This window comes from Tyto alba, unplaced genomic scaffold (genome assembly GCF_018691265.1).
Source record: "Tyto alba isolate M040663 unplaced genomic scaffold, T.alba_DEE_v4.0 Super-Scaffold_28, whole genome shotgun sequence".
In the NCBI taxonomy this organism is placed as follows: Eukaryota; Metazoa; Chordata; class Aves; order Strigiformes; family Tytonidae; genus Tyto; species Tyto alba.
Genome location: NW_024881302.1, coordinates 13,130,982 through 13,151,363, shown reverse-complemented (window position 1 = coordinate 13,151,363; position 20,382 = coordinate 13,130,982). Strand labels below are relative to the sequence as shown.

General features: G+C 36.9%; 1 protein-coding gene across 3 annotated transcripts in view; it reads right to left on the bottom strand.

Moving 5' to 3' along the window:
• Positions 1–20,382, bottom strand: part of GRIN2A (glutamate ionotropic receptor NMDA type subunit 2A) — a 191,412-nt gene that overhangs the window by 44,032 nt on the left and 126,998 nt on the right. For all 3 annotated transcript variants that reach the window (XM_042798701.1, XM_042798702.1, XM_042798703.1), the window contains exons 6-10: positions 17,154–17,359; positions 14,014–14,182; positions 13,736–13,889; positions 8,869–8,994; positions 6,026–6,255 (exon numbers count right to left, since the gene is read on the bottom strand). In XM_042798701.1, the coding sequence (XP_042654635.1) occupies positions 6,026–6,255; positions 8,869–8,994; positions 13,736–13,889; positions 14,014–14,182; positions 17,154–17,359 (885 nt within the window). The remainder of the gene's footprint in view (positions 1–6,025; positions 6,256–8,868; positions 8,995–13,735; positions 13,890–14,013; positions 14,183–17,153; positions 17,360–20,382) is intronic.

The following is a 20,382-nucleotide window of genomic DNA, read 5'->3' as shown; positions in this document are numbered from 1 at the left end:
ATATGGCAGGAGAGCAGAAACTGGAGGAGATGCTGGACGATGTTCCTCATCTACCAAAATCTCCTTAGAGAACCCAAACCACGAGCAAACACACAGGTAAAGAGCAATCAAAAGAAAACGGTATTTTGTTGATAGTCATTTCACACTTCCACCTCAGTTGAGATGTTGCGGGTCCCCATGCAAAGAAGCAGAAGGATCATCAGCACTACCCAAGGGGGAGCCTAGCGCCCAGCTCTGGGCGGGCACAGGTGGCTTCGGGAAGCTTGTGAGCAGGCAGGGACAGGGTGAGGGCTGGCTTCCCTGCCACCACCCCAATTCAAGGGGAATGGAAGTTCTCACATCTTCCCCAGGGGCTCAGCAGCTACACCATTTGACAAGCAAAGGGCTTCTGGAGCTCTCACACCTACAATCCTAGTCCTTATTTATTCCTACAGTTTAGACTACAAATTATTTGTTTGAGGGAGAACAGGTTTATTCTACAGTTTTACCCTCTGTATCACTATTGCATCAGCACAGACAAACAAGCCAGGGAATATCTGCAAAGGAATAGCAATAGCTCAGGGCACACTCAGGTTTCAGATTTGGAAATCATTCAGACAATCCCACATAAAATTTTGCTAACAGACCTGAAAATTTTATATGTGCCTTTTCAATATCTCCCTTTAAATACCAAGTGACACTTTGGATTAGGATTAAGCTAAAATGTCTCTTTAAGAAATAAATGAAAAAGGCCAGTCAAGTTAGAGGAACTATTGGCTAATGAGGAAATTCAACTGAGCATTGATAAAAGCAGTCACCCATGAATTCCACGGTAAAATGCACTCTGTTTTTACCGTCGCTTAGAAGAGCAATCTATATAGCCTGTGCTGCAAGAGACAGCTAATATTTATACAGCTGCTGCGTTCTTTGGGCTACATATGTAATATTTCTCTTTCTAAAGTTTGGTCTAAGGGCATCAAGAATTCCCAGAATCCAGTGCCAATTTGCAAAGAGAATACAAATAGGCTTACACAAAAACTAGAAGTATTTTCAATTCCATCAAACATTGACTGTGAAATTACTGCTGCAACAATATTTTCATGTTACAAAATTACAATTAAATGCTTCATTCTAATCAAGCATATTTTGACAAAGTATAAAGGAATGAACTCTACTTTTCTCTATTTGTTTAGCTAACAGATGTCTTACTTTTCTCATTTTCCCTTTTCACAGCTTTACTGCTTAAATTATTACTTTGCTACTACTTTACACATACTAATTGACCCATGCACTAAAATTACACTGTATACTAGTCATAGTTCTTAGTCTGTATCTGCTATCTCCTTTTTTAAGTTTATTATGCAGCACTGAAATAAACGCTGCTCTTAAATATATGTCCAGGGATTCTACTGATACAGATGTAGCTTGCTATTACCTTTATTTAAATCTACAGATAATGAATACCTGAAGTAGTGAGATGGCTTCCAATATCTCCAAATATCTGTATCAATTTTGCCAGTCAATAGAAAATATTTTAACGTCGATTTCAAGACTGTATGCTGTAAAAATTGCTGCTGCTCAGACAGCTTATATTTTCTGGAAATTCAGCAGTGATGAGCATTCTGAAAACTCATTTCCTAATCCTGGGCTACAGCAGGGGAATTGAGGAAACAGGGAAATTAGGGTGGAATATCCTGGTAACTCAGAAATGGAGTTTGCTTCTGAATATTCTCACTTTTCAAGGACATTCATATGAGTTTAAGATGTTGGAAGGAGTTTCCACCCATAGGAACAGTTAAAGGAATTGAGGTATCTGTCCCAAATTGAACATTCATGGAACACAAAAATATTTCTGCAGGAGAGCACAGATTAATTAGAAGAACTAGTTCATTCAAAGATCACAGGGATCACAAGCAGATGAGTAGTTCCAAAGACCACGCACAGACTGGAATTTCTTGGCACAAGACATCCAACCAACAAATTTTAACAGTCACAAGGAGATAATTGTTTTGAAATTATAGTCTGCTACTACTGCCTGCCCACAGACTACTTCTAAAGAAGAAAGAAAGAGTTTTAAATCTTTTTACTAACAGTGCACTCATATCTAAGGTGTCTAAAGTTCTCATCAATAATTTTAAACTTACATTCTCTGAACTGACATGTCATGGAGAAGCATATAGGCTCTGTGATTGCATCAAAGAACTATGTGGCCAGCAGGGGACAAGAAAGAAAAAAGGATCAAGACTCTACACGTGCTCATTTTCCATGAAGCCCCGTGATAGGAAATAAAATATATCATGTCTGCTAGGAAGCAATTCCCTTCCTAGACATTTTCTGAAATGCTATTTTTTTAAAAACCATTAGTAGAATCCTTAAATTGAATGCACAAACCCCATGCTTGAATCATAATTGTGGAAAGAACTACTGTTATTCAGAAGACTAACCAATCCATTCTTGTTTTCCCACGCTCTGCGACCTGCTAGAACTATGTCACATGGCAACAAAACTCCAATGTTTTGCTTTTACTTTGTTTTACCTATATGCCTTAATAAAACTGACAATTTCAGTAAGTCAGTAAAGTGATCTTTCACAAACATTACATACTGACCTAATCTGAAGATTTGCATGCTTGCCTGAAAAGGCTGGTATTCAGAGCAGTTGTTTGTTATAGTTGTGGAGTATTTTAAGAAACTGTGGAAAACATTACTAAAATAGTAGCAAAGAGTAAATATTCTCCCTCTGCTAACACAGATTTTAACAGGAATTATGGCTGGTTTGGAGTGACAGAAAAACACCCATATATGAACTCTCTCCTTTCTTCTTTTACCAGATGGAAAACACTGACAATCTGATTTCTGATCTTTGAAAAATATAGCTATTAGTAATTCCAACACTATTATTATAATCATTAGTTACTGAAATGCAGTTGATATCTATGCCTGACAACCCCCAAAAAGCACTGTAAAGGGCTAATGTTGAAGTGGAGAGATGGATTGGAGTAAGAGGGTCACCCTAACTACCCCATCATCCATGCTGCCTTTTGACCTCAGCCTGCTCTGTTTTCACACAGATGTATCTCTAAGTAACCACAGAACTTGTGACAGTTTACTGCACAAAAATATAAAGCCAAAGTTACAAGAATTCTGTAAATCTTGCCAAAATAAGGAACCTGTAAATGACATAATTAAGGCTTCCTATAAAGGTTGAAGAGAATCCCCTAGACCACATGCACGTGGGGCACTTCTTAAAATGTGACAGTGTGGAGGAATCACAGCAGATAAATGCTTTTCAGGACAATTCCGTCCACTGCTATCTACTCTCTCTTAGTAATCTTGTCTCTCATTACATGAAAAAGTCATAAATGATCTCCAAATAACCAGTGCTCCAAATGTCATCTTTGCTGGGTACTTTTGGACTCATTTTCTGTACCTTTCTGTGAACACAAAGCTCTTAAAAATCTTTTACACACACAAGAATGTCAAAATATAATTTTCTTCTCATTTTCTGAATCATTTGAGTTTATGAACACCCAGCCTTAGTAACTCCAGTACATGCTGTGCCATGTATTTCTGGGTGACAGATGACATGGCATTCGGAAATTCATTAGCAACATTATGAAGGTTGAGGAAACTATCGAGAGGTCTTAAAGTGAAGAAGGGTAAATAGCACATTATCATGTGTTCAGCAAACCTGGTGAACCAGATGCTAGAGCGTAACACATTTCCTGAATAGGAAGACTGCACAGAGAGGGAAGGGTTTTTTCCTGGCTTCTCTTCTCTGTAGCCCATCACACATGGAGCTTGACTGAGAAACCCCAGTACCTCTAATTGGGCATACTTTATTGTATCGACAATACAGCACTGACAAAAGAGCTTGACTCTTCAGTTGTGGCAGAAGGAAAAAGGGGAGAGGGGAAGAATAGTAAACTGATTTACCAGCCCACAAGTTTTTTCAAAAATTTATTGAACTACATATTACTTAAAATTATTTTTACACATACTTCTGTCACTTCCCACTGGCCTTTGCCTATTACCGCTTTGCTTGCAGCAGAAGCCCAAGTCCTCTACTGAACTACAGTAAAATTGTTGCAAATTCCTGAACTGTTCTCCTACAAACAACATTGCAGCAACAAGGCAAAGAGGGGAGAAAACCAATTTAACATGAATCAGATTATATTCTCATAAATTACTCTTAATTATTTGAATTTTTAAAATCTGAGAATCCTCAGGATTGTGAAGGAGGCAAAACCTGTCTATGACAAGAGGAATGTTTTGAAATAGATCATTGCTTTTTTGGACTTCTGACTTATTTAATTTAATCAGAAAAGGCACGGCTCCCCTGATTTATCTCTATATGCTTCAGGCAAAATTTGAACCGTAAAATAAAAACAAAGGTAGCAGATCAAATAAATGATCAGCAGACCACACTAAAACAGATGGTATTTTCCAATTCAAGTATTGTTCTATTTTTATTTTGCTTTTTGTGGAAATAAAATCCTACTTAGCAGAGAGAATAGAAAAATGACAAAAATAAGGAAGTTATTAGCCAAAAGCTACAGAACAAATACTGACATTTTCCCAGCCTATAGGTGAGGGCGGCAAACAGCCAGCAAAGAGAAGAAGATAAGGGTGCACTGGCAGACCTGAATGCTAGTGCTGTGCCAGGTGCAGGCCAAATCCTGCCAAAACCTAGACTTCCCAGGAAAACGCTCTGTACTTTCTCACTAACAGGAGAAAGACATTTATGAAATCCTTTCTTTTTTTTTTCTCAAGAGAAGAATAACTTTTATCTGTCTTTTACTAAGAATATTATCTTGAAATAGAGGTATATTTAACAATCTTTATACTCTCTCAAAGGTTTTGCAATGACACAACTTAATGAAAACAAAACTACTATCATTTTTTGTTTCTCTTTATCTGTCTTTCCTCTAACCATGCTTGCAATTTATGCTTTGATACTTCAGGCGATCAATCAAAAGGCTGGTCATAAAAAGCAGTTAAAACAAAAAACAGACACAAGACTATCTGAGCTGTTGACTTCTTTTGAATAACAATTTGCTTTATTTTCTGCCCTTTGAGAAAAATCCCCTGTGAAGTTCTCCCTTGTGCTATTCTCTATTTAAATATTACTTCTTAATGTCAATATTTAGTTTCATTTTAAAACAACTGGGCACAAACTTGAAAACAGCATGTCCTTCATGTATTTTGTGCATATCCATCACAACAATAATTTTGCACACGGGCTTCAATCCCTCCATGCAACACCACTATTGCACAGCAGTCAGACAAATGAAATAAAAAAGAAGTTATTGCTAGGTTTCTGATTTATAAGACTATTGATTAAAATTCACAAGTACAAACAACTGGGAAGTATACTTTCAGCAGAAGAAAGTTCAGTCAAGCTAGAACAATATAAAAAATATGTGTATGTATTATTTGTCAGTTTGTGTGAAACTCAAGTAGGATTTAAGTGAACTATCAGTGTCTACTGCTCAAAGTGAAATTCTCACTATAGTTCTTGAATTAGGAAAGCATATTCCACAAATAGATCAACATTCTGTGCCTTATCCTATGCAATTTACGTCTTGCTTCAACGTGACATTTTTTCAGGAGCATTAACTGGCTTCTGATAATTATTGGACAGTTTCTGATTTTATGAATATTTTGTCAATTAATATATGATTAATATTCTACACGGAGATGTTCAAGTAATTTTAAATATACCTTCCCTGCTTTCAGACAGACTTTTTCATTTTTTAAGCTTTTATACATTGTTGAAGCATTCCTTTTAATCAAACAGGAATTGATTTCCATTACAAAATAATGCTACTGTTCAATTAATGCAGTTACTTTTGAAAAGGCAACTCAAAGACTTTGGAAACAGTTTGATATTTTCATGCTTTGAGTCTTAGGTTTGTTAGTAAAGGGTTACACTCAGAATGAAATCATCCAGTTTTAGCTTATTACCTTGATTAGTGCTCTTTTAGCACAATGTACAAATTTGTAGAAGGATTATGGACTCTGATCTCTTTGAGCTGAAGACTTACCTTTTTATCACTCAGTCCAGTCACTTGGTCAACAAATTCCTCTTGAATCATAAATGCAGCTAAGTTGGCAGTATAACTGGCCAGGAAAATGACAGCAAAGAAAGCCCAAACCGACACCATGATTTTACTTGTTGTCCCTTTGGGGTTTTGCACAGGCACAGAGTTGTTGAATACCAAGCCCCAGAGTAACCACACTGCCTTTCCAATGGTAAAGGATGGCCCATGGGGATCTGTAATTGCAAAGAACAGTTATTTTAGTTACAGCTAAATTAAACCTTGGTGAGATACTCTACGTCACAACAAGAAACTACTCACAAAGACATGATTTAAAAATATTTCAATACATATTCACTGCACTCCCAATGGAATCACAGGATTTACCACAGGTACTCCCTATTGTAATGACAATAATTTCCATATTTGTAAAAAATAATTCAACATTCTTCTATGTGGCATTTAGTTCAAAAGTTTTAAAATGAAAATAGAAAGCATAGGTTTGGAGGAGAGGTAAACTGGTATGTCTCTTGCAGTAAGGTATGTGCCACAGTATTGCCCCTTTCAGTCTGTTCTGCCAGAGAACATGGAAAATGAAAAACTGTGGGTTTAAGTGTTAATGATTCAATTCTAGTACTTTTCTCATCCAAATTATTTTTGATGATGTCCAATCTTCCAACATTATGCTTTTTGAACTTTATGTAAGCATATTTAAGATCCAAGTGTGTGAATACATCGCCTATTTTTAAACAACTTTGCACTCAAGAGACAGTAAGTCAACAGAAAGGAGCTCCCCAGACAGGCACATACCTTAGAGCAAAGCAGGCTCTGGTTACCTCACGTGTTCAGAGTCAGTTCCATTGCTTCAAATGTGTTGGCATTACAGGTAAAAACCTGTCCCAGCTAATCAATTCTGTAATTTTTGTAATTCCTGTTTTCAGTCAGCTTTTAATTCATCCCAAAGCAAGAAGTGGTCAGCACGATGCCCTCATGCCCTCGTAGTGGCAGAAGTGGATTAGCAATGTTATTATTCACTTAAAAGGCCTGATTTGTAAGGCCCTATGAAAATAAAGGGAATTCTGTCCTTACCCAGCTGTAAGTAAGTACAGTGCACTCATCACATACTGCTCATCATCTAGACTCCCTTTATCCTCTGTGGAGAGAAACTGGCCTGCCCTGACTGTGACTCATTTGACCTTTTTATAAGTATCTATTTTTCAATTAAATGGCAATTCAGACAATAAGCTCTGATGCAGACACCTGTACTATTACCTCCCTCCCTGCCCTCTCCCTTTATCCAAGGGGATGCACATTACAAACTCAGATTTAGTTATCAATTTAATTATATTTTAATAATTTAATTATTATTAAAAGACTAAACTCCAAAGTGAGTATCCTGAATACATGATCTCATTTCAGTAGAAATGCTCTCTAATACAGTGCAAATTTTTCACAATGCAATCAAGCACAACATCTTAGATTATCTTCTTTCTATTCTGCTGAAGTGCTAAGAAGATAGAGCGCAGTAAAATAAACACAATGAAGCTGACTTTTGGTTTATGAAACTGCCTTCCAGAGACATTTAAGATTGAGCTGATACAGGGGTAATATGTATTTTCTGAGCAACGATAAGGAAAGTATACGCCAAGAAAGCAGTCTAAAATTCTGTTTATGCTACTGGAGATTATATTACCATCAAGCTTCATCCTGCCAAAAATGCCTAGGGAAAGAAGTAATCTGCATAAAGATTCTCATGTATTTGAAGCTTCCCATGTTTAAAACGAACAGCAGCTGGATTCATGGCAAGTCTCTAGAGCTAAATTAGGATGGTCTAGTGCCATAACAAGCCTTTGTAGCTGTAAATACACTAAATAATCAATTCTGGCACATGAGGTGGCACAGAAAAGCACAGCCTAGCCCCTAGATCCCCAGTGTCTATATTCACCTTTGATTTCCTCTTCCTAAAGACTGTTTATTTTGGACAGAAGTTACACATTTACCATTTAACTGAAATGATGTTGTCATCTGAACATTACAATAATCTTCTTTTTCAGGGAACAAACCAATCATAATCTAGAATAAACCATTAACTTGTAATAGTCTCCAGAACTCTGTTCACCAAACTGGAAGTTCTCATTATAAAATGAGGCAAGTATGATTTAGAAATTAAAAACAGGCTGCATTCTCAACTGTAAGTAAAGAAAGGGAAGTATGAGGGCATGACAATACATGGGAATCATTCTCAGGTCAAAGTGCTAATAATATACATCTGTAGCTTTCACTAAGAAAAGCAAGGTCTGCATTAAATTTGTTGTGCTGGTATATTTTGAAAATAAAGTTTCTATAACTATGGATGCTACACAGAAAGAAGTGATGCCTTTCTGTCACTGGCCTCATTTCAAGGCTGAGTTAATCAAACATTTATAGGGACTATATAAAATTATACACAATGTAACTGCTATTTTTTCAGATTATCCACCAAACCACACCAGTTTAGATCATTTTCTCTGAGCCAACTGTGAATTCATAAGGGTCAGAAGTCTGTAGAATTTATTCCAATGCTTTTTTAGGCTGGCAGTCTACAACTGATACTGTATACTAACCAAACACTGCCTGAATGCAGCTCTCTGATATCACCTACCCTTCTATATGTCTTCATTCCAATTAATTAAATACAAACATGAGCATATAAGCCCTCAAGAAATCATATTTTAAATGAAGAGCAGTTTCATAGCTGCTTTTACTGCTTTATTCCTATGTTATGTTTATTTTTAAAAGATAGAGTGCAAGGGATGGGAAATACATGATTTTTTTAATAGTTTTAGGGTTGTATAAAGTGGAAAACTTACCTCTCCCTTGTGCTAAGTTCCTGTTATATCCTACAGGACTAAAGTACTCAAATATAAAGACAGCCATGGCGGACACAATGAGAAGCATCACAAACATCATCACCCAGACAGAAGCACTAAAAGGTTCTGCAGCAAAACAGGCAAGAGAAACAGAAACACAGTTCATTAAACCAGTCACAGCACAAGAATTCTAATGTCTTCGGCTAGGCAAGTCCAGTAGCTTTCTTTAAATTAACTTTTACCAACCAAAATGCTAGGAAATAAATAAGTAGCAATATATAAAGAACTGCTGATCGTATATACACACACAAAATTCATAAATTCCAAATCTTAAATGCAAGTTGCAATTCATAACCAAACGCTGCACACTTTTATTTGACAAAGCCTTCACTGACACTGAGTGGCAAATAATTGGTTTGACTCACTGCTTATTCAGTCTACAATCAGGTAGTCCATTTCTATTCATCTTATGTTATACGTTATCAACAGAATGATCCAACCATTAAGACAGTGTTTCTGCAGAGCAAAAGCAATTAAGCATATGTTTAATACATTTGGTAATTCAGTGAAGTAGACTTCTCTCTTGTTTTCTATTCAACAAAAAGTGTTAGGGAAAAAAGCTAAATACTTGCACTCAGGCTAAATTTTTTTGTTTCAGATTTTTTTTCTATGTTCACTTTCATCTACTTGCAATGAGGTTGTTCGTTTTACCAACTGCAAACACATCCTTTTGAAAGTCTCATTCTCATCTAGGACCACATTTTTGAAATCAAAAGGTTTTTAAGGAAAACTGAATATCAGTTTGAAAGACAGAAAAACCATGATTAAGTAAAAGAATTAGGTTGGAACAGAAAATTAAAAGCAGTTACAAACACCAGACTAAGAACCAACTTTTTTGAAAGGATTGGTGACACAAAGTTCTTAAATTTCACCTTGCCCAATCACAAATTCTCTGTCATTTCAAGAGTCCCTGGGGTATAAGGATATATGTAGCAAAGGTTTTAGATGGCAAAGCAATATCTCTTTTTCAGGTCAGCTTATCTGGGGGAATTTTATATTCTAATTTTGGTAGATAATGCAAGTGTGAGTGTGCTTTGAAGTGTGAGGAAAAAAAAATCTGAGTATACTATTTCAAATTAGGACAGAATCAAGCAGCATTTGAAATGACAAGAAATTAGTGTGTTCCAATGCTTTGCCTGTTTTTGAAAGCCCAAGAGGTTCCTCCATCTTAACTTCTTCATTCTTTGAATTTAAATTAAGATTTAAACAACTGAAAATTCTTCCATCATTGCAGGAAACAACTAAGTGAGAGTTGAGGTGTGCTAAACCCAACAGCCCAGTCTGAACCTTTCCAGAGTTACCATGAATAATTCACCCAGAACAAGAATGAAGTGTAATAACTTGGGCCCAAGCACAGAAATCTCCTGAGACCATTTACCTTTGCTACAATTTCTTCAGAAATTTTGAACCAAGAAAAGACTAAATTCCAAATAGTCCCAAGTGATTTTGGATGTGAACTAAAAAGGCAAGGCAGGGAAATTTTAAGTCAAACTGTTAGCTTTCTGTTTTTAAGATAGGGTTAAGGAGCAGTGTGTGTGTATATATATATATATATTTATATTTATACTTTTTTAATATTTTATTTTTAAGAGAGGTTATGAAGTTCTTTCAATTACTATAATTATTTTTTTGAAAGAGAACAGTAAGTTAGCAAAATAACAGAATTTTTAAAAGGCAAAGAAAGACCCATTCAGATGCAAACAGGTAAAGGGCATTATGTAGCCAAATAGACTTGATAACAAATATTCTGTGAATTCACATATTAACTCTTAAATTGGAATTTACATAAAAGTGTCATACAATTTTGACAGCATTCTCATAGAAGAAAGCAAGGCTGATAAAACTCTTATCAAAGGCAATGGTGTAGAAACAGCAATGGTAATTCGTCAAAATCTAAATAAGGCAAAGGGCAAAACAAGCTATAGTGAAAAAGCTATAACCAGTGGTTTAAGCAGAATACTCTAATAATTTAAGCACTCTGGTAATGAGGTAGAGGATTAAAAGAAGCAATAGGAAAATAAAAAGCTATTTACAATAGCAAGCAGTAAAATTGAACAAGTACAAAATAAATTGAATAACAAAGTCAATCTTCCTGTCATATTAGAGATCAAATTACACATTCAGCACTGTTCTTTGATTCTCAAATGACAGAAAGAGAACTTCCCTCAGGCAACCAGCAGGGTTTATAAGAACTTTCAATAAAGCAATGATATGGCAGAAAAATACTAATAGATGACCTACCAGTGTACAATTTCAATGATTGGCAATGGAGAATATTGAGCAATTCAGAAAGATTACTCCACTAACTTCAAGTTTCACCTCCCACCACCAAAACCAATACTTAAATAATACATAAAATAAATAGGGGCATAGATTTCCTATTCCATCAATGACTCCAAATTAGAAAACTGGCCTCATCTATGAACTTTCTCCCTCTTAAAAATATAGAAATTTCTTTTTGAGGTTTCTGTTATTTTGTTTGTTTAAATAAAGCTGAATCAAATCTCCACAGAATCTTTAAAAAAAAAATATTTGTGGATCTAGTATATATGAATTTTGGCATGATATGAAAACATTTTAATGTGGATAAAATTCTCATTTGGAGGAGACACCCAAATCAGAATCAGAACACAGCAGATAATGAGGAAGAGGCTGTCAGCACATCAGTTACTTGTATCTATTGGACACAACCACCAAATGGAAAATCTAGTTCAAAGTCCTGTGTTTGACTACATTCATGGTAACAAATCACAAAAACAGGTATTTCATGAATTGCAATCAAGTACTATTTAGAAAAAAAATAACATTGTATTTGATAGATTTTTTTAAAAATCTTTTAAAAAGATTATGTAAGATTACTCTATTCTTAGACATTCACTTAATTGAAACAAAATCAGTCTATGAATAAATTCAGTTATCTGCCTGATAGTATTTTGCCTGACAAAGCATTTTACTACTATGCACACCTCATCGAAATACACAGTCAATTCCAGCAAAGTGGCAGTTTCATCTACATCTAAAAAGCCAGAACATACTTTGGAGAGCGCAGACCTGATTTACTGGTGTAGTAAATCAAATTTGTTCAAAAGTAATGCTATTATTTTTTGAATTATATGTATACCCAAATAAACCAATAACATTAAGTGCATTTTAGAAATCGAATAATTATGTTGTCGTGAAAAATGCAAAAGCAGCCTCTCTTTTGATGGTAGCTGGAAGCAGGTTTTTAAGAGGTAAGTATATCCCATAGTAAAAATCAACTGCACTTGCAGCATATTTAGAAAACACCCAGCACTTATATTTAAAATTATAATTTCAACACGCTGCAACTGAAATTTAAAAAAAATCACCAACTTTATAAATCAATTACTTTTAGAATCGAAAAGACACTATCTGAATATTTTCATTAAAAGTACAGTCTTTTATAATTTCATTGAAAAGTCTTTCATTCATTAAACAAAAATATTAACCACCAACAAAATGGGTTTAGGTATCACCAAGTTTGGGAAGTTATTTGATTACTACTGTGTTATATTTATTTGTATCATCTCTGTAACATACCTTTATGGAACAGGTATGAGCAATAAGCTCTGTGGCAAACTGATGATTCTTGTGCAAGAAAACCCAATTATTTGCCCACTTGTAGGTGACTCTACACCAACTATCTGCTCCTCAGTGGCTACAAGTGATTTCAGTGGAAGTGAAGAACTTACACTTAGCGAGTGTGTTTCTCAAAAAAAATCCCATACAATCAGTGATGAAAAAATGGCATCACTGCTGACCCAACGGACTTGAACATACTAAACTGTTCCATGAGATATCTGGAAAATACTGGGTGTTTTGGTTTGTTTTTGTTTTTTTTTTTTTTTTGGTGTTTTTTTTTTTTTGTTTGTTTGGTTGGTTTGGTTTGTTGTTTTTTTTTTTTTTCACTTAAATTATTTTAGTGTCATTAGCACTATTTTCCTGTGCAAAATATCTTTGAAAATACTGGGCCCAAATACACTATGAGGAACATAACAGCATTCCAGGCACTTTTGATCCATCTCATGGCTCATTCTCTTTTGAGCTTCAGGTAAATTCAGGCTAACCACCAAATACAGAAGTAAAAAATAAGCACTAAAAGAGAAGGAAATAATGAGAGGAGAAATGAACAATTGAAACAAGAAGCAAACAAGGAAAGAAGACCAAAGTCTTTTTTTCTTTATATCCCACCTCCTTTCTGCCCAGCCTTTCATTTCTTTGCTATATCTCCACTGTTCAACTGCATCATCACAACTCCACTGCTCAGTTACATCAGTGGAGAAAATACTCAAAAGCTCTTCAGTGCAGAAGCATGATGTTCAGAAGCCAACTGTTGTCAAATTAGCTGTCAGATCTCTTCTAAGCATAAGGAAGTCTCTTTTTCTTAGCTATTCTACAATGTTCTACAAGGGGTTTTTAAATTATTTCGTGAATGTGAATGTTAAAAAGATAATGAACCATTTATAATAGGCTAAACAAGCATAAATTAGTTTGTAAATAAGCAGTTTTTGAAGAAATAATTTTCCCAACTGAAGGTTTGTGGGATTTTTTTTCATATTGAAGTCACTATCATTGGTTTTCACTTACTGCATCTGAAACCAACAGCACTATCTTCATGTGTTAATAATCATGTTAATCAGCATATTAACATGGTACAAACTTCCTAATGTAAAATTCAAAACTTGACAGAAACATGTCAAGACACTACATAGCTTAATGAAGAATGAAACCTACCCAACTCTACAGAAATGCAATTAAATGATCTGGATGGGTTGGAGAATCATACCTAGAAAAGCAGATGGTGAAACTGTGCCATTGCTCCGTGACACCATGACACTAATCCCAGTCTCAACAAATGGTACTGAAAAGTCAACCACTTCAGAGCGCTCTTCATTAATAGTGAGAGACCCCACAGCCATAACTGCACGATGGTATACCACCTGATCCACAAAGAGAAGACACCACCAATATTACTCAGCAGACATTACCTCATTTCTCCAAAATAATTAAAACCAAAAATTGCTAAGTTCTTACTTAAGAGCTCTTTTACCTAACAGAACTTACTTCACCAATCATTCCATTCCACACATTATTGACTTTTTTGCCATGCTTCCCATTAGTCACCAAATACAGGTCATATGTGAACTTGACAGTTTTAGACAACTTCTTCAAGATATCAATGCAGAATCCTTTGCAGCACTTCTTTACATTAGTTCCCTCATTAGTTGAGTTGCTGTCAACAGAGAAGAGAGACATAAACATTTCTACTGGGAAAAACAGAAGAACCACAACAGCAAGATTCAGCATACTGTGAAACAACATTTTGTCATACTTGTGAGTGACCATGTTTTTCTGAATCGATGGAGAAATAATCCACAAGATGCTTTATATGGTGTTTGCAGCTCTTACTAATCATAATGCAGTTTCTTGACAAGAGATAAATAGAAGATAATGGTAGACCTTGTATTACATGCTTTCTGCTGCAGTACCCAGCCTACTGCAATTCACTTCTCCATAAAGGCATACAGTCTCCTCTTACTAATGTCCCTCTTAGGCTTAGATTAAACATTTATTATTTTTACTCCCAAGACATAAGACTACATGTCATTTAGTAATTAGAGAACTTCCCAGCATGTAAGCTATATAAAGGCACAGCAGTTCACTGTACTGAAAATGGATGCTGGACTTTTTTCTTCACTTTGAGAAGGTGAATTTCAGGCCACCTTTGAGTGCAAAGATGAGGGCTTTCCCTTTATTTTTGTCTGAAATGTTCATTTCATGACCTCTAAAACTTTTTTCTATAAGTGTCTTCAGAAGCCAAGGCAATATTTTATGGCCTTTGAAAGAATTCTAAATTAAAATAAAACTAGTTTAGAACTTGACTAAATACAATTACTGTCTTGGTTTGGGCTGAAATAGAGTTAATATTCCTTTTCAGTGACTAGATGAGTGCTGTGTTTTGGATTTAGCTTTGGGTTTGGTATGGGAAGAATGCTGATAGCACACTGGTGTTTTCAGCTGCTACCGAGACTTCAAGGACTCTCCGACTCCCCATGTCCTGCCCGTGCGCAAGGGCACAGGGAGCAGGGAGGGAGCACGGCCACAGCACCTGACCCTAACTGGCCAGTGAAATATTCCATATCATGGAACGTCATGCTCACTGTATAGAGGAGGGGTGGTTGGGAAGGGGCTCTCTCGCTTCCGGGATTGTGACTGGGGGATCTTGGTATCTCGGGGTCGCTGGCCGGGAACGGGCTGGGTATTGGTCAGCGGGTGGTGAGCAATTACGCTGTACATTGCCTGTTTATATATTTCTTTTTTCTTTTTTTTTTTTTCCCCTATCATCGTCATTGTTCTCATTTTATTGCCATTATTAAACTGTTCCTATCTCAGCCTGTGAGTCTCCCTTCACCCCTCGAATTCCCTCCCCTATTCCCAGGTGGGGAGGGGGAAGGGAGGGTGACCAGCTGCGGTGGTTGGTTGCCGACCAGGTCCAAACCACGACAGTTACATAAAAAAAATTACTTCTCTGGACTTCAGGAAGCATGTACACAACCATTTAGCAGTCTCTGGAAATTTTCAGAAACATACATTATATAACCTAACTGCTCAGTAAAAAAATGTTATATTCAGTTCATAAATGTACTTGGTTTGTGCATAGCAGGGGAGGGGGTTACAGTGGTGGCCCCGTGAGAAGCTTCGCCAAGGCCAAGCCAATCAGCAGTGGTGGCTGCACCTCTGCAATAACATATTTAAGAAGGGGAACGTGAGAGGAAGAGTTACAACATCTATGTGAACACCAAGGTCAGTGGAAGTAAGGAGGAGGAAGGAGGGGAGGTGCACTGGTGCACACCCCCCCTGCAGCCCGTCGTGAGATGGCAGAACCACCCCCCTGCCACCCATGGAGGTCACCAGTGGAGCAGATGTCAACCTACAGCCCGTGGAGGAGCCCGCATGTGCAGGTGATCACACCCGAAGGAGGCTGGGACTCTGTGGGAAGCCCCCACTGTTGTAGTTCGGCACTGAGGACTGCAGCGTGGGGGAGGGACCCACACCGGAGCAGTTCGGGAAGAGCTGCAGCCTGCGGGAAGGACTCACATCAGAGAAAGTTCATGGAGGACTGTCCCTCATGAAACGGACCCCACACTGGAGGATAGGAAGAAAGTGAGGAGCCCTCCCGCTGAGGAGAAAGGAGCAGCAGGACTGACTGCAACCTTCCATGCCCTGCCCCCTGCACTGCTGGGAGGGGAGGAGTAAGGAGATCATGAACAAAGCTGAGCCTGGGAGGAAAGGAGGAGTGGGGGGAAGGTGTTTTTAAGATGTAGCAATGCTTCTCAGTGTCCTTCTCTGTTTGGTAAGTGGTGGTGGTGGTGTTAGTATTTGACTTAAAATGAGTCTGTCTTTTGCCCATGATCATAATGAGTGAGCCAACCCTCCCCATCTTTTTCTTGATTCCCAAGTCTTTTGTTGTATTTTTCTCCTTCCCGTTCCTGAGGGGGAAGGGGTTAGCAAGCAGCTGCAGGGAGATCAGTTGCCCTCTGGCCTCAAACCACAGCAATAAATACATAGACTGAAGCACAGAAAGGGTGAAACAGCACTGATAAATGCACAATGAGAAATTTTTCACTGATTTCTAATGACTGCTCCAAATCTATAGAGCAATCAAAGAAGGGGACTTTTCTCTAGATGTTCACAGTGGTATTTGATGCTGGAGTAGTTTATCCTGTACCAAATTTCAGCATAAGCATACATTTTCAATAGGAGACATTGTCAAATTGTTAAAGACTAATTAAAACAGGCATATTTCAACATAACTAGAGACAATTCAAAGAGGACTCGTTAAAATGATCCTATTTTAGAACAAATCTTTCATGTGACTGAGAAGGGCTAATTCTAGCTGATTTTAAATTTATTATAAACTTACTATCTTGTCCTTAATTCAATGTGACTTACATGTATATAACCAGAACCTTTCAACTTATCAAAAATGAAGATATGCAAACAAGAGCATACTGTGTGAGAAATGGAAGAAGAGAGAGGAAATGAAATACAGAAGGAAAAGCAAAGTTAGGAAGCCAGAGGAAAAGAACAGCAATGTATCAGAAAACAATTACACAATGAAAGAATGAATGAAAAAATAGGGGAATATATTTTACACTCAGGAGAAAAAAAAAAAAAAAAAGGAAAGCTGTGTATTTACTTACTTAATTTTGACAAATTTACGACATGGCACAGTGTTTTTTTGGCAGCTTTCCATCAAAGGATCCACATCCTCAACAATGACAAACGGAGCCTCCTCCAGCGTGACAATACTCAAATGGTTATCATCTGGTTCGCTGTCTGCGAAAGAGCTGTACCTTGGCCAGACAGAGTACTTCAGGCTCAGTGAGTTGTTCTCCCATTTCCCCACCTGAAAATTCCAAGATACACAGGCTGCTGATATCCGCTTGCTTGTTTTCAACAAATGACATCTAATATTAAATGTGTTGGGATACAGGTACAGGAAATTACATTGCAGAGACAGTTGTCTTGGTCTTTTGTTATCAAAATTACTTTAGAGCTTTTTAGTAACTGCATGAAGTGAGAAAATGCACTGTGGTAAAGACCAATAAGGTACCATTATTTTAAAAGATAACAGCTTTATAAAGACTAGATGAGGATGACATCAGTTAACACTATGACCTGGCTAAAGCTGCACTGAAATTTGACACGCGTCATTTCCATTTGAACAAGGTCAGGAACCAGACACTCCACTTGTAATGAGGACCAATTTGCAGTAATAAGAAAACAGTTCTCAAGAAAAAAAAAATAGAACCCCAAAAACCCCTACCCCCCCCCACACACACACACACATCAGGCTGATAACCAAAGTACCATAATATCATTTCTGTATCTTCTCAAAAGAGAAGATTCTTCTATCATATTTTGCAAAGCCATTGTGAAAGCCTTTACCTAGGGTTCCATCGCACCTGAATCAGGCCAAACCACGTTTTCAGTAAACACAAATTTAATTGTGCATTATTTTTTCCTTATTAGAAATACTGTATTTTATTGTGCTTTAGTTAATGCCAACTGTTGAGGGACTTTAAGAAAGCACACCCCACTTCACAGTAAAGTTGTCTAATTATTATTATAAAAGATCTTTTCTAAATTAAACTACATTTATTTTCACTTCCAGAACACCAGAAAGGGCATATAATTTAAATATTTTGAAAACTCTAGCATTTTCTTTCTCAGATCATGTTTAACTACTTTGTATCCATAAATCTAATTGCACACTTTATCTAAGTAGTGATGATGGATAATATAGTTGAGCTAGCAATCCACAAAATTTATAACCTACTGCATTTTAATAATTCTTCAGGTGCTTAAGCTAAACATCATCATAAGACTGCTAAAATTTTTTTTTTTTGCAAATAAAACGCTGGGAATTGACAGTACAATGAAAGACTCGGGTCCTAAAAAGAAAACTGGAAGAAAATTGTCACCTACTTTCTATCTTCTAAAGACTTTAAAATGAATCACAAAAAATCCTGAAGAACATGATTTATAACCATTCCTATTTAGGGAAGCATATAACCACATGCCCTTTGCAGTTTCCTTTCCATCCTGTTTATAAGTCAAGATTTTTTGCTGAACTTTAATGTAGGAGGCAGAAATGACAAATCTCTATACACTTAAATTAGGAAATGCAAAATATCTCAAGGGAATTAGGAATTCACACCTAAATTGGTGGGAACCGGGCACAGAATTTATATGTACAGTTCTAGTATGAAATTTAACCAAAACACAGTGGATGAAGCCTTTGTGAGAAAAACTATTTCATCACAGGGAAGCAAATCTATTTAACTCTGAGGCAGTTCCATTGCAAAAATAGCTTAATCATGAAATTATGGTATATAATTGCATTCACAGCAGAGTCTGTGCTGGTTTACATTAGCTTACACACTGTCGTTCATGTTTATGCCCTAACTGAGCCATGAAGTTGGCCATCTGGAATGGGGAGATTTCCAGCCAGCTCAGTACTTCAGTCAAACAGCAAATGTGCCAAGTCATACAATGAATTTCAGAAGTGGAAAACGTGCCCAACCGCCTGCCTATTCCAACCAGCAAGAAGAAACAAAACGTGACTGAGGCTTCATTGCATTTGGGTGTTCAGGACCACAGCAGGGTCAGCACCTGCCTTTCTAAATCCCTGACTACAGGATTCTGGGGCTAGACAGGTCTGCCTGGTCCTGGAGCTCTTCCCTCTGCAAGCCACCCCCTGCACTCACATCACCGTCACACAGACTGACAGGGACACGAGCTGCCCACCACAATGGGAGTTCCTCTGATCCTACCAAAAATGGAACAACTGCTCTGATGCTGTTAAAAGAGGAATCGTGACACTCCTTCATACTTCAACCGGAGTAACCACCATTTTATTGTTCTGAAGAAGATATAACCAGTCATATTTTTAAATGGCTGAATTTGGGGAAATGCTTATTTCTTTTGAGATTCGTATTCATATGGAAGTGTTATATGTTGAGTGAATCTCTAAAGTAAAGTCCAAAATTTTTTATCTGTTGACTTCCACTGATTTATCTCAATATTTATGCCTTATAACCTTATTTAAAAAAAAAAAAAAATTAAGACCTTGCCTCAGGGGTCTTAGGGGCATCCCTACTTTGTCCAAAGAGACCTAATGCTGCAGTCCCAGGGTGTCACAGTAGGCTTTACATGGTGCACAAATCGCATGTCCATTGCACATCTACCCTACTACCACTAGCACAATGAGTAACCCACTGTGTCAGAAAGCACAATGAAAAAAAAAAAAAAAAGTACAAGATAAAGATATCAACATTAAAAAGTACAAGATAAAGATATCAACATCATGAATAATGGTAGAAAAGCAAAAGGCAGAAAAGCTCTGAAAAGCCTCACTTGTGGGCTAAGAATAGCAAATGAGGAAGAGCAGTAATTGGAAAGAGCCTGTAGGTCCCTCCTTTTGTTTGGGAAATGCTTCCATTGTATTTGCCTGTTCTAATTAATAAATGGATAGCACAGGCACTGGACTTGCTCTGCTGCTGGACTCACAAGTGAACAGTTTCCATGTTTATTTGGTATTTTGATTTTAAAATAGCTACACTGTTGAAGATTACATGTTACACTTTATCATAGTATCCCTTTTTTAACAGGGTGAGGTGTTGAAATGACACTGAAAAGCTGTAGAATAAACAAACCCAAACCATGAGCAGGTTCATGTCATAATAAAGAGAATTTATGAAATTGCAGCCATATGTAGGTGTCCTGAAGGATCAGCATTTATGTCACTTATTGAAGTTATCTAGTATTAGATCAAATCAATATCTGTTTTGAATGTCTTTAAAACCTTCAAACACTTAGGGAAAAAAACAACAGGTTACAACAACTATACATGTTCACTGTATTTCA